The 14,782-nt window shown below is 34.5% G+C and overlaps 1 protein-coding gene across 8 annotated transcripts in view; it reads right to left on the bottom strand.

The window, feature by feature from the left end:
• Nucleotides 1-3,089: 3,089 nt before the first annotated feature.
• The window catches only part of LOC108733787 (glutamate receptor ionotropic, kainate 2-like), a 50,456-nt gene continuing 38,763 nt past the window's right edge, over nt 3,090-14,782 (bottom strand). For 5 of the 8 annotated variants that reach the window (XM_018465137.2, XM_018465352.2, XM_018465287.2 and 2 more), the window contains 6 exons: nt 13,986-14,243; nt 8,573-8,770; nt 8,143-8,415; nt 6,645-6,863; nt 4,648-4,944; nt 3,090-3,516 (listed from right to left, as the gene is read on the bottom strand). In XM_018465137.2, coding sequence (XP_018320639.1) covers nt 3,385-3,516; nt 4,648-4,944; nt 6,645-6,863; nt 8,143-8,415; nt 8,573-8,770; nt 13,986-14,243 — 1,377 coding nt within the window. In that variant the 3' untranslated portion in view covers nt 3,090-3,384. The remainder of the gene's footprint in view (nt 3,517-4,647; nt 4,945-6,644; nt 6,864-8,142; nt 8,416-8,572; nt 8,771-13,985; nt 14,244-14,782) is intronic. The other 3 variants (XM_018465210.2, XM_018465500.2, XM_018465428.2) reach the window with 1 other exon arrangement.

Here is a 14,782-nt window from a genome sequence, read left to right as displayed (position 1 = left end):
TTATTTAAACATATTAAAAAGTTTTACGCTCATTATTAATAGAGATTGAAACTAAATATTTTTTTGTTTCGAAGTTGAAATCAAGGCATATTCACTGCCAAAAGTCAGTTAAAAATTTTCCATATTATTCGTTATTTCTTATTTTATTCAAAGTTTTTGGTTAAATTCCAAATTTTCTCTCAAACCGTATACTGTTTTTTAGTATAGATAGTATTTATTGACCTTATGATATGCTGCAAAACCTAATTAATCACGAATTTCTAATTTTATGTACTCTTGTCTTCCAAACATCCTTAACATTTTTTTTTTCAAGCACAAAATCAACATGATATGTAGAAGTATATTGATGATAACAAATTTAGTAAATAAATATACTTCTTTACTAAATATTCTCTACTTTGTGTTCAAATATACTCACTTTTTACTTACGTTTAACCATTAGGTACGAAGAAGCACTTTAAAATAGAAACAATTAGGTTGTCGCACAGGTTCAGTTTATCTTTTTATTATTAACTTGTGTCGATAAATGATCGATCTCATGTTCTCCAGTCAGTTACCTCTTCAACAAACAACTTGTCTACAACGAGAACAATTCGTTTTTCGACCCGAATCAAATCCAGGTCGACGACAAGCGATTAATGCAAAATATCAACCTACAGGTTTGGTGTAAATACTCACAGTGATACTTTTATGAACATATAAAGGTAAAATAATGAGTATGTGATGCATGTTTGTGAAGACAAGTTCAATGTTGGTCAACATACTTTCTATTTCATTTAATCACTTCATAAAATCTGTTGGTACGTAACACGTTCTTGAATTGTTTATTATAGGTATAGCAACATAACAGATTTACATCAAAGTATTAATTGAGTCTGGGACTTTTACCTTTGGAGTAAAAACTTTATTATGATTTTATAGATGTAATTACTAATAAACAACTTACTATATATGTGATTAATTTATCATAGTTTTTCAAAGTTGAACAGGGGAAACACTGGGTCATTTTTTAATCAAAAAATAATTGTATTCATTGTCAAAAATATAGTTGTCATAAAGAATTAATGAGCTTTTTTTATATTTTTAATTAATTTTTACAAAGGTCAATTTACTTTTTTTGAGGGTAATAATAAATGTTTTCTCGCCTTTAAATTAAAAATTATAATTTGCAATAATGGAAAGAAATTGAGAACACATTTTAATTTTGAGCTTTTTAATTGAGGGAATTATAAATAATGATCAGCTTTCATAAAAATAAGTTTACTGTTTAAAATTAGGTAGATATAAACATAAATTCAATAGGTTTAGACAAAATTAAACGGTATTGACAATATTTCACTAATAAATTAATTATTTACCAAATACGCTATTAACAAATGATAAATAAATAATTTTTGTACTTGAATATAATTTTTTTGTTACACTTCTTTTGTATTACTTTTATTATTCTCTACACATTTTATAGGAGGAGTTTAGTACACATTTCTATCAATCTTAAGAGGTTTAGATTTTAGTTTACTGTTTAATAATTAAGGAGTTTTTATTTGTGATTAACTTGGAAGATAAATCAAAATTATCGTATGGAGGTGTTTATTATAAACGGGGTAGTTTATAAAGAATGGGGTACAGGTCAACTATCGAATTTGTGACAATAACTCAAGGTTATTGATCTGATTTATGTTTGTCTTTTTGGAGTTACTTAACAATAATTATGAACTCTAAATTCAGAAATTTTACCGAAGGAGAGAAACGAGAACCATTATTGGATTTTATCCTTTTTCAAAAGCAACATACATAAGTACAAAGGACTATGCTATTTCTTTACAGAAAATAACCCATATGCCAAACTTTTTGAATATTTGGATTCTGTTAGTTGTCGAGGTGTAGATCAAATGTCTTACCGGGTGCTAAGTCGTTTTTCACATATGTGTCCCTAAAAGTTGCATTCTTCCTTAAGGACTCGCAAGGTACAATTATACAACTCTAAAGGACCATATCTCAAAAAGACGAGTTTTTATGATTTAGCACCCGTTGAAACTTTTGACCTGCAGATTGAGAACTACCAGAATCCAAAGTTTCAAGCAGTTTAACATAGGGCCAGTTTCTGTAGGTACGAATTTAGCGCGTTCCTGTTTCAGTTTTTGTAAAAATATAGATGTAACACTTATCCTTTCTCAACCAGCAATATCCTACTGAGTTGATAAATAATTTTATATGATGTTTAAAATGTGCTGGTGCCTATGTTCTGTTTCTTTCTGAACCAACATGAGCACGTACTAGAAAATACGTAAGATGAAAAAAGCGTTTTGATTATCGTCTGTTAATTTTACGACGAATATAAAATTTTGTGTTCATTTTAAAATTATTTATCCGTAAAAGGCTTTGAAATACTTTTAAAATCAACAGTAAGTAAAGCAGAACGAGATTCAACTGTTGATACGTAAGGCTATATATATTATAATTGACGATAGTTATATATATATAATATCGAATAATACTAGAAAAGGTCATGGTGCATTCATTGATAATAGTAAATTATTTTTGAAAACAAAAGCTAGTCAATAGTTCGTTGCTAAAAAACTCAACTACATACTTTTCATCTATTGTGGTTAAAATTGTTAAAAGATCTAATAATTAAGAACTGCCGTAGAATTTCGATGAGCTAACTCGTGGATGCCTCTAATAAATACCAAAAAACAAAACCTTAATAAGTTACAGTACATTTAGCTGCATTTATTTTACTTATATACGTACAGTAGAATCCGCTTATAATGATATTGAAAGGAAATGACAAACACGTCATACTAAGCGGGAGTCACACAATGCATAGTCTTAAAAAATAAACAACTCACTTTTGCTTAGTTATTTAGTTTAATAGAGAGAAAAACTCCAAATTGTGTATATTTATTAATAGAAAAAGAAAAAGAACGATGAATTGTAATATCAATATACATAAGAAGGGTCAGAAAAATGAGCGACAATGTTATTATTAATCATTTGGGTTACTATAGCCGGATATGATTTCTTGAGAATCAGTCATAATAAACGATATGTCAATTTAAACGGAGTCATTATATCCAAACTTTCCTATAGAGAATTTAATATGAAAACCAAACTTAACACTGCAATTGCTTCATATTAAGCGGTTGGTCAATATAGACGGAATCGTAATAAACGAATTCTACTGTATTATAGTAAAATGTCAATCTAGAAATATTTTATTACTTTACTCATCGTTGTTCTACTGTATTTCTTATTCATCTAAATGGTCAATACTGTTCGATTTTATTGAAAATCAGCTAAAAGTTTTACGTCTTATCCTATAATGATTTTTAAGAGGTAAGGCTTTTAATAATTAAAACAACTAATACGATGCGTCAGTCTCTAATTGACTAGTGTTTCCCGTTTGGTCTTTGGTGGAGGTTCAACCGTATTTGTAGAACTATTCACTTTTATTGTTTCCGGTTTTTGAAGCCTTTCCTTCAGGTCTTCGAAGCATTGACGGTTTTCATTGCCCTGCAAAAAGTAGAAAACTACTGAAATAGTATAAAAATGCCTGGTTATATAGAGGGGCGAATTGATCAGATACGAATATTTATGTTTAGTAATTTGCAGGACGATATATAAATTTTAGTTCACTAAACTGTTAACTGTTAGGGGAATAATCGGAAAAGTTACAATTTTTTATCAATTTTTCGGCGCTTATGGATTTTGGTTGTCAATTTTAAATTGTTTTGGAAGAGAAAATGGAATATTAATTACAGCAATCGCGCCAAAAGTCAATTTAGAAAGAATACTGTCGTTTGACATCGTATATTTCGAGAAATAAATAAATATTGAGCTTTTATTTTCAACTTTAATGTGCTTTTCTTGTTTTGGAAGTATCTTACATACATTAAAAATACGATTTTCAGAAAGCGCAAAAATATTTTATCCCTCTAAAGCCAAAACTACTTTAAATGTTTGCTCTAGAGAAATTTTCCTTTTGTTGTTCTTGAAGGGTGATTTTTCAAGCATAAGTTTACTTTTCTTGGGTAAAATATATATCCAAGTTTTAATGAATAAAAAAAGGAAATACAAAAGTCATTTTAATTTTCTTCCTTGTTAACCAGCCCTTTGATCCTTTTTAGGTATCTTTTAATTTTAATATCAGCTGTATCTTTATCCATATTTCTAATAATGTCGTTTTTACGTTAAGTTCATCTGAAAAATGCGTTACATGAAATTATACGAAAGTTTTGTTTTTCAATTTATTCATTGATCATTGCAAATGGGTATTGGGTGGTTGATGTTTCCATTGATGTCAAGGGGTAGTGTGAAGGAGGATGAATTGCCAATTTTACGTAATCACGTTTCTCTTGTAAATTTGGCAGACGACCAACGATTTTGCCAAATTTACGAGAACAAAACGTATCTATCAACACGTGCTCGTCGACATAAATCGACCAATTGGAGATACAGTTGGCGGCGCGAGAAATAAAAAGCATTTCCGTTATTAGGTCGCGGAATTAATAGTTGCCAGAGGAGAGACAGAGATAGAGAGAGACACACACACAGAGAGATTCGACGGAAAAGGATTTTGGCTGTTATCGTTTTCGATAAATTACGTAGTATACATAGTATGTATATATATAAGGGTTCTCTTACTAAAATTGGCGAAAAGTTGAATTGGTGCGGTAGCAAGACGAGCGATGTTGCTGGCGCCGGGACCTTGGCGGACGACCGGGGTGCTGATGGCGGCGGTAGAATCGGGTTGGTCGCGACGCCTCCACCGGCACCGTCGCCGACGCCGGTGGCGTCGTGGTTAGCGATCTTCGCCAGGCACTTGGAACACTGCCTTCGGAGCGCCGGTCTTTGGCGCGAAGCCCTGCATCGCATCGCGAAACACAATTCGCTGGCCATCTCCGTACACAGCGACTGTTGCGGTAGAAGGGCCATATTTCTCTTTGGACATGAAATCAAAGTAAGGAACAAACCGAACATTTTTGAAAGTACAGTTTAAAGCGAGGAATAAAACATAAAACAAAAAAAGATGCACTCTTAATATATTACTTATTGCAATAGTACAGTGAAACTTGGTCAACAACATTGGTTATAACGATATCTAAGTCTTATGTAAGGTCAGTTTGAATAGTTCTCTAAATAATTTTTTTTGCGTGACTTCTATGCTCGCGAACCGAAAAAGATTGTTAAAGGTGTGTGTTTGGAGCACGGCGTTGTACGGGTGCGAAACATGGACAGTGGGAGCGGCGGAAAAGAAAAGGTTGGAAGCGTTCGAAATGTGGTGTTATAGGCGGATGATGAGGATATCGTGAGTAGAAAAGGTTAGAAATGAAGAGGTATTGGAAAGAATAGGAGAACAGAGGACTCTATGGAAGTCAATAAAAAATAGGCGAGATAGGTTGGTAGGACACCTTCTGAGACATGAAGGTCTAGTCAGAGACATATTAGAGGCAGAAACAGGAGTTAGGAGGGGTAGAGGTAGGCCTAGATTAGATTACTCTTCGCAAATAGTTAAGGATGTGGATCTGTTCTAGTTTTAGGGAAATGCGAAGTTTAGCTCAGGATAGGAAAGAGTGGAGGTACGTGTCCAAAAAGTCGCACTCTTAGGACTGATGACCTTATGATGATGATGATGATGATGATGACTATATTATAGAATTTAATAAAATGATAGCGATATTGGCAAAATAGTATTGTATGAAAATAAATAAACGTAAAACAAAAATACTGGTACGCAAGGGAAGAAAATGTAAGGAAAGAACGAATATAAAGATAGGAGACGAAAAATTAGAAGAAGTGGCTGATTTTCAGTATCTAGGAACTCAGGATGGAAGGAGCAGTAGAGATATAAAACAGAGGGAAGCGGAGGGTAGAATCGCCTTGAACAAAAAAAAATCACTTTTATGCTCGCGAACGGTTAATTTAGAAATTCGAAAGACTGTATAGCTCTTTACGGGTGCGAGACGTGGACGGTGGACGTAGTCGAAAAGCGTTCGAAATGTGGTGTTACAAGAGAATAATGAGGATACCGTGGACAGAGAAGGTTACAAATGAAGAGGTATTAGAATTAGATAGGTTGGTAGGACACCTTCTCAGACATAAAAGGCTAGTCAGAGACATGTTAGAGACAGAAACAGAAGTTAAGAGGGGTAGGAGTAGACCTAGATTAGATTACTGTTCATAAACAGTTGACGATGTGGAATGTTCTACCTAGTTTTAGGGAAATGCGAAGATTAATTCAGGAGGGAAAAAAGTAGAGGTCCAATCAGTTTTAGGACTGACGATCAGTGATGATAATGGTTATGGTGTGTATTGTATTACGCGATTTTGTTGTCATTTAAATTTGAAATGAATGCAATCTGATTATTTCGGTTAAATATTTTTAATTTTTTAATTTAGGTTTGTGCATATAGACAGTGCCGAAATAAGGGGAATTGGTTGGTTTTTTAAATAAATTCTAACAAATAACGGCTTTTAAACCCGGAAAACTTTTCTACATTTGTTTTGGAAATTGTTCAATTTGTGTTTTATAAATTCGTACTACTACTAGGGAATCTCTCATTATGTTAAGATATTGACAGCGACGCGACGCTATAACCAAGTTCTAACTGTACATTTGTATTTTGGATGCACATTTGTACCTTGCTGTATCCGTTTCCTTTCCTAGAATTGTAACAAAATTCGCAGATGGCAACGATAACAGCGAAGGCGAGTCCGCACAGCAGAACGACAAAAACTCCGCCGATGTTATCGACTCCCAGCGAATTAGCTTTAGACTCTTTTCCCTTGTCGTCTCGGGAGCAGGTCTCCCCAGTGTTTTTCCACCACTTGTCATAAAGCATCTGTATCTCTCCTTTTTCCTATATCAAAAAAGAGGGATCTTTTTTTTTAAGACATAACGACGGAAGACGGAAGCACTCCGCCGTCTCGGAACCCGAAAATAAATAAATGCTCTCGTGTCGTTAAAGGAAAATGCAAAGGTACCTAATGTGCTTCTATTCTAGTGAGGCGGTGATGTAGTTAACGTATTTATTGGGTTTTATGCGATTCTTTATATGTGCGTGTGAGTGAATGGAAAGCCTTTAAAGTGAAAATAGGTCGTTGGCGAATTTAATAAAAGCTCTTGTTTTTCTTTTTTTTTAACAGCGTTAAACATACAATGTAGTTCCGCTACTCGAGCAATAACAAAAATTGGATTGGTCTCCAACCAATAGAAATAATGCGGCAAACTCGATGATTGCTGTTTACCTATGTGCTTTATCGAACACAAAAAAGAAGAACAGTTGAAATAACTTCTTTTGTTTTCATTTTCTGAACGTTCACTTTGTAGTGCCTTTTTTATTGTTATTGTTTAGTTTAAGTATCTAACTGGACGCTATTTCCAGGCATATTGAACTCACTTATGTTATGTCGGAAGTCCTTACTAACTGTGGGTATTACATAATACATACTTCGTTTACTTTCTGTAGCGATGTGACCTTCAGTTTGACCGGCGCAAAGTAGAAAAAAACAGCACTAGGCCAGAAAAGGAAGGAGACAACTCTCGGCCGAACTCTTAACCGGTGAGGAGCATATAATCCGTACAGTACTGCACGGAAAAATTGACCATTTTAACCACTACAATTGCATTGTTCAAATGTTCTGTTATTGGTACCATTTACTACTGAAAATATCAACGAGATGTTTATTTATATTTGAAGACATATTAAAGGCTTTAACGCTTGTTTTCGACTCGCACTACTATTCATGATTGAACAAAACTTTTGGCAGGTACTGTATGAAAAAGTATGTTTAATGAACAAAAGTCGAGAGTATAATGAGCTTTTTTCTCCATACCTACGATTTTGCCAGCGCGCATCCAAGGTATCGGAAGGGGCACATCGCTAGAGAAAGTAAATGAAGTATACATTCTGGTTAATTTAGCGCCTTTCAATGGTGTTTAGATTCTATTAGCAAGCAGCTGAACTACAGAGCAATTAATGTACTACGCTTGCGCAGTACTGGTAGCCAATAGAATTTAGGCACCTGATACCTCATGGTTTTTTCCTTCATAGTTTCCTCACCGCAAGCTGCTGCCCCGTTTCTAAATTAAGGCAGATACAAAATGTCTTAAGAATGTTACTGTTACTACTATTTCACCTGTAAATCTAGTATAGCCAATGAGATTTTATCTCTCCATGGGCTCCCCATTGGAGTTGCTATTCCGTAGCCTTTTGAATCCAGGAGACCGCCGATTTGTGTCAAGTTACAATTCCTCTGTACAATGTAGTCCAACATAGTAGATTCCATAAGGAAGGCGTAATTTCCCTCCAAAACGCGTTTGATACCTTCTTCGTAGGTTGGAACAAAAACGGATGGCTTTTTATTTTCCATGAATCGCCACATTTTCTTATAAGTTTCAATCATTGAATCCTATGATGCGGAATGGTGAAAATTAGCTGGACTGTTTTCAATTTTTAAAAAATTCAATTANATTTATTGTTGTTTATACTTAATTACTGGATTTATGAGAGATTTCGTTTTATATCGTTTTAGTAAAGACATTAAAAATAATAAGTAAATAGATTACTCTGAAAAATGTCATGGTTGATCCACTTTCTAGAGTCCCGTAAGTAATTTCCGTTTGACTGGCTAAATCTTCGGCATTTTCGATGGGAGTGATCATACGTTCTACTGTTAGAAATGCTGCCAAGTTGGCGGTGTACGACGATATCATAATGAGGGTAAAGAACCACCATATTCCGCCGACAATTCTCGTCGATGTCGCCTGTAAACCAAATTTATCGTGAACTCGTACCATCGGACGTTTTTGCGATCGTTTATGAGACAAATACGAGGGTGGATTGATAAGTTTCCGGCCTAACCAAGAGATGACGCCACTAGGCCTACCTTGAGGTGACATTCTATAGTACCATCCTTGGATAGCTTGTAGCTATAGTTTCAGCCCGATCTCCTTGCTAGTGTAGGTTTGACAGCACGCTGAACAAGACGCCTCTGTGGTTTTCGTAAAAATGGAAAAGCAGGAAAATCGTGCTGTCATCAAATACTTTTATTTGAAGGGGTTAACGCCGAAGGAAATTAAAAAAGAGATGGACTCAACACTGGGGACATCCTCCCCGTCATATTCAACCGTTAAGCAGTGGGTTTCCGAGTTTAAAAAGGGTCGTGTGAGCACCTCTGATGGGCCTCGCTCAGGACGCCCCGTTGAGGTCACAACTCCAGATATGATCGAAAAAATTCATCAAATAGTGCTGGGAGACCGCAGATTGAAAGTGCGTGAGATAGCTGAGACCTGTAAGATGTCATATGAACGTGTGCAACATATTTTGCACCAACATTTGCATATGGAAAAGCTCTGTGCAAGATGGGTGCCGCGTTTGCTAACAGTCGACCAAAAATTGATTCGAAAAAACATTTCTACCGCAAATTTGTCATTGTATAAGCGTAATCCAAGCGAATTTTTGCGTCGATTCGTAACCGTTGACGAAACGTGGGTCCACCACTACACTCCTGAAACCAAAGAACAGTCTAAACAGTGGATTGGACCAGGGGAACCAACTCCAAAGAAGGCAAAAACAATTTTTTCGGCGAACAAGGTTATGGCTACTGTTTTTTGGGATGCAAGAGGTATTATATACATTGATTACCTTGCAAAGGGTAATACTATCACTGGTCAATACTACGCAGACTTATTGCAACGTTTGAGCCACGAGGTGAAAATTAAACGACCTCATCTGGCGAAGAAAAAAATCTTGTTTCATCACGATAACGCACCAGCGCACACGTCAATCGTTGCGACGGCTAAAATCAACGATCTAAAGTTTGAATTGATGCCGCACCCTCCTTACTCTCCAGACCTAGCCCCGAGTGACTATTTTCTGTTCCCTAATCTCAAAAAATGGCTTGGCGGTAAGAGATTTGCGGACAATGAAGAAGTAATCGAAGCTGTAAATGGTTATTTTGAGGAGCTTGACGAATCAGTCTATAGAGATGGCATTAATAGACTGGAACACCGCTATGAGAAATGTATCAGCCTTGGAGGAGATTATGTTGAGAAATAAAAAAAAAAAATTTTTAAAAACCTTGTTTTTCTTGGTCAGGCCGGAAACTTATCAATCCACCCTCGTACATTGACGTAATTTAAGCATTCTCGGGGGTTTGTTGTGGTACCACACGGTCTCGCCGTTGCTCATAAGTGAATTTACGACTGCATGAAAAGCAGGTAAACAAAGTTATTGTTTGTAGCGTAATAATAAGTTTATTACAAGAGGGACCTAAATTCAAATTTATTATCTCGGGGATTTAAATATTTTTTATTAGAAATAATTTTTAAATTCAAACGTGAAGATGCTTCGTTAGGTGTCGTCGTTATAAATTAAGTGCAAAGTACATGTACCTCTAATTCTATTAAAATGCTCAATAAATTACGGAAGGTTCGGTAAATGTAGTGAAAATACTAAATATATAGTAAAAATACTAAACATTCAGTATTTAAAATGTTATAATAGTTAGACGAATAGAGACAAACCTCGAAATACATTTTGATTCTGAGATCCAATTTTAAATCAGGGCAATCTGAATTTGCCATGATCTACTTATGACTTTTTTTAATAATACTAGTAATATTTTTTTCATTTTTATCTTACAACTGTTGAAAGCTACATTACGATTATGGTTAGTAATGATTATAGTTAGTTAAGGTTGCACTCCGTTGAAATTTAATCTTAAAACTTCGAATAGCTCAGTCAGTCAGTATAATATAATAAAATACTAAATGTCCAGTAAAATATGGAACACTGAATATTTAGCATTTTAAAAAATAGTTCCTTTTTGGGTGACTTTTGTTTGAAGCTTCTAAAAAGAGAGACAATTATTAGATTAGGTTTGGGTTGAGTTAGGTTATGTTTTGCTAATTTCCTTATTTTACTTTAGAAAATTAATTAAAACACCAAACGGTCTTTTTTCTTTTTTTGTTTGGTAAAAAACATTTTTAGTGTTGTAAAATTTACCACCACTTAATGATATTTCCTGGGTACTTTCTATAGGTACTAATTAAATTCTAGATTATGTAGTTTTAGTTGAAAGGATTAAAGTACACAATATATCTATCTACATAAGTTCTAAACTACTTATCAATTAAAAGCAGTCATTAATCTGATAATCACATTAGCGTGCAACAAGATAAGTTGAAAAAAGATTCAATCGTAAGCATGAGAAGAAGAAAAGCTAGCCTGCTTGTGTTGAGGTATTTCATACATAAATACGATTGTACGATTCAAAAAAAATTAAGGACATTATTAACAACTTTAATTGGTCAGATTATTTTCCTAGTTTCTATCTCAAAAGCTTTTTTGTTATTTTGTTATTATAGAGGAGGATCTTTCAATGGTTACATTGAAATGAACGCGTTATGATTTTGGAAAGAATAATGAATGAAAATTGTAACATCGAAACTGCTAAAACTAGAATGTAACTGTAATTGTCCACCTTTTTAATTTATTAAGCAGTTTACCGCTTGCAGTTTAGTGGTAGGTATAGTTAGTTCAAAACCTCGATAAGTCTTCACTGGGGATTAAGAAAAAACCGAGCGGCATGGCCTAGAGGTCTAGACCATTGCTTAGCATTCGGGAGGACGCGGGTTCGATTCCGGGTCCGTCTGCCTTAGTCCAAGTTTTTCTGTGGTTTCCTTGGATCACTTAGGCAAATGCTGAGGCAGTAATATTCCACAGATAATCTTTCATTCTCTTCTGTCTTCATTTCGTCCGTCTCATCTTTCTCACCCGAACCACCACCCACCCATTCCCACTATTCCTGAAAGCAGACTGAAGAGGGCCTTCCGCCCTACCTTCCGGCATAGTCCGGAGGGACTGCCCGCCCACCAGCATTACTGGCTGGTGGGAATGAAACACCCAAAGGTTAAAAGTTAATTAAGAAAAAGCATTTATTTTGGTTCAAGTAAGATGTTATGTGGGAAAAGAAGCGCCTGTCCGTTAAGTTTGAACTTATGTTTTGTAGTGTTTATAATAAATGCATGGAAGAGTGCTTTTAGTATAGGTATAGATAATAGATCTCCCATTAGATAAGAAATATGAGAGTTGCAAGTCCAACAAATGAATTTTATGAACTACTCTGGTGGGCCAATTTATTATCAAATCACTACGTTCTTTGTGTATGCTTATCGCAAAATTGAATATATTGTGTCTGATTTCGAGGCAAAAATCAACGATTGTTTACATAATTTTATATTCGCACCCAATCAACTGTAAGTAGCTGATAACATTGACATTATTATCGTTAGTCCTATTATTCCTTGTTGCTTTGAAATCCGTGAATGGAATCAATCATATTCGATGAGAATTTTTGTTACCAATCAGTGAAATAGTGCTATGAGTACTTTCATAAATTAACAATATCACTGCTTTATGATTTTTTAATACTTAAATAACATTTGTTAGGTAACGATTTTATGAAATTATTAAGAACATAACACCATCGGCTTGTTGATCTGATCAGCAATTTTTAAAAGAAATACTAATGTACAAAATAATTGGACAATTTCTTGAAAATTGTATTAGCGCTAGGATTTTAATGATACGAGTGGAACAACAAATGTTTTACTTTTAGTTGCTGATATTTTTCGGAGTAAACGCAGCAAGGATTGCAACTTCTAATTAGCTTATTATATACTAACAGATGCTGTGCTTAGGCTTGGTCTTGTTTTCTCATTACCATGACGATGGAATTAAAATGCAAAGTTAAAAATGAGCACAGCAGCTATTATTAAAATTTTCTAGCGGACGTCTACCACTAACTTTAGAAAAATAAGCTTGTAGCGTAAAAAATACTATGTACACGAGAAGCGAAAATTTACTCTGAAAAATATCAAACTTCAACACACGTTCTGTTTTTTGCTTTATTTTAAATACAAGCTGATACATTTAATTTTCTATTATTATTTCTATATTATTCTATTAAATTCTTGACATGAAGTAAATTGGGGTCAGTTTCGATAGGCGATGTCAGAAACTATTGAACTGAGAAAATGTTTTTCAACTGCCTTGCTTTAGACGATTTTTAATACAGGTACCTACAGTAACCCACTCTCTTCCTCTGCTATCAGATCTTATCAACACAGACAGACAATTAAAAGGGCAAAAGTTTCGGTCGTTTTCCATTTATTGTTAGACAATGTAATAATTTAACGAGTTACATGACCCAGAGGTTTACAGCATCGGTTCGTGTGTTCTGGTCAAGATTTCTTAGATCACTTAGGCAAATGCTGGGATAGTAATATTCCACAGATAATAATCTTTTACTCTCTTCTACTTTCATTTCGTCTGTAAAATCTTTCTCACCCCAACTGCAATCACTCACTCATTCTCAAAATTCCTAATAGCAGAATGAAGAGAGCTTTTCGTCCTACCCTCTGGCGCAGTCTGTCAGGGATGTGTGCCCGCCAGTATTAGTAGCTAGTGAAAATAAAATACCCAAAAGTGTTTTTTTTTTGTAAGAATGCATATCGTGGAACCAGGTAGTATAATAAATCTGTTTCAGATCATAGTTTTATAGTTCTAATACGTGTCAGAGATCATCGACGACCACATAAAACTAATTTTTCTATCCCTCAGGAACGGTATTTTTTCCTGGATAAAAGGTACCCTATATCCTTTTCTGCACCTCTGATAATGTGTGTGCAAAAATTTTATGACGATCAGTTGAGTAGTTAAGGCGTGAAATAGTAACAAACAAACAAACTCATTCGGATTATAATATTAGGACTATCGACATCGCCTTCTTAAACTGACTTCAATTATACACTTGATGATAATCAAGATGATTTTTAATGATTTCTGTAGAATATTTTCCATAATTATAAATAAATAATAATACATATAACTTCCTCATCCACACTGAACATATGAGCACAGTAAGTGAGTTGAAATTTAAAGCTTATTTTTCTAAAATTAGTGAAAAACAAGTACCTTCGGATTTAGGTCAGATCCTTGCTGCATTAGAGTTCCGATAGTGAACCAAAACGAGTTTGGTAGGGAGAATTGGTTTTCTATTATGTCATTGTCTGTTTGACACGGATGCGGATTGTGCCATTCGTGCGGTGAAAATCGGGCAACCACGAACATGGTCACTGAAACCAGGAGATATGCGGACAAGACATAAAGCCAAATGTCCATCGCGAGCGGATTCATGAACGAAAATAGTCGGGCCTGTTGACTAGATGGAACCTTTAAAGTAAAAACGAAAATGCTATTAGGAGTAGAGAGCTAAACGGTTTTTATGTACTCTTCATGACCATAATATGACACCGTGACATATTTTACCAGTTGTAACGCGAAGGAGTAAAGTGTCAAGAATCATTTATTCGTTGTTTAATCCTTTAAGGAACATGTGATGCTTTGTTGTCAATTAGTTCGTGTTCTCTAATAATAAAGACCAATTAAATAAATTACTGTGAATGAGAACTAAAAATCATTGCTGTGAATATTGTTTGTTTATTTCCTGAAAACGGTTTGATTAATGTTTTTAATTAATTAAAAAACAGCAGAGTAGCGCCTTTTCAACATTGCACCGAAAAGCGAAAGAAATTAGATCAATTAGTAAATTAATAAGGTAATTCTTTTCTTTTGCTAAAATTAAGTAATAAGGTTGGGAAAATGTTTAAATCTCAATTATAAATAGCTTTTCTTTTAGGGTAATTTTTTATAATTAACGTAAATAGCCTCCTCAAAAACAAACTCAAGTATAGCTAAACAGCTACCCTTTA

This window comes from Agrilus planipennis, unplaced genomic scaffold (assembly GCF_000699045.2).
Source record: "Agrilus planipennis isolate EAB-ADULT unplaced genomic scaffold, Apla_2.0 scaffold2, whole genome shotgun sequence".
Taxonomy (NCBI): domain Eukaryota; kingdom Metazoa; phylum Arthropoda; class Insecta; order Coleoptera; family Buprestidae; genus Agrilus; species Agrilus planipennis.
The sequence above is the reverse complement of the archived record's forward strand: the minus strand, read 5'-3'. Positions and strand labels throughout refer to the sequence as shown.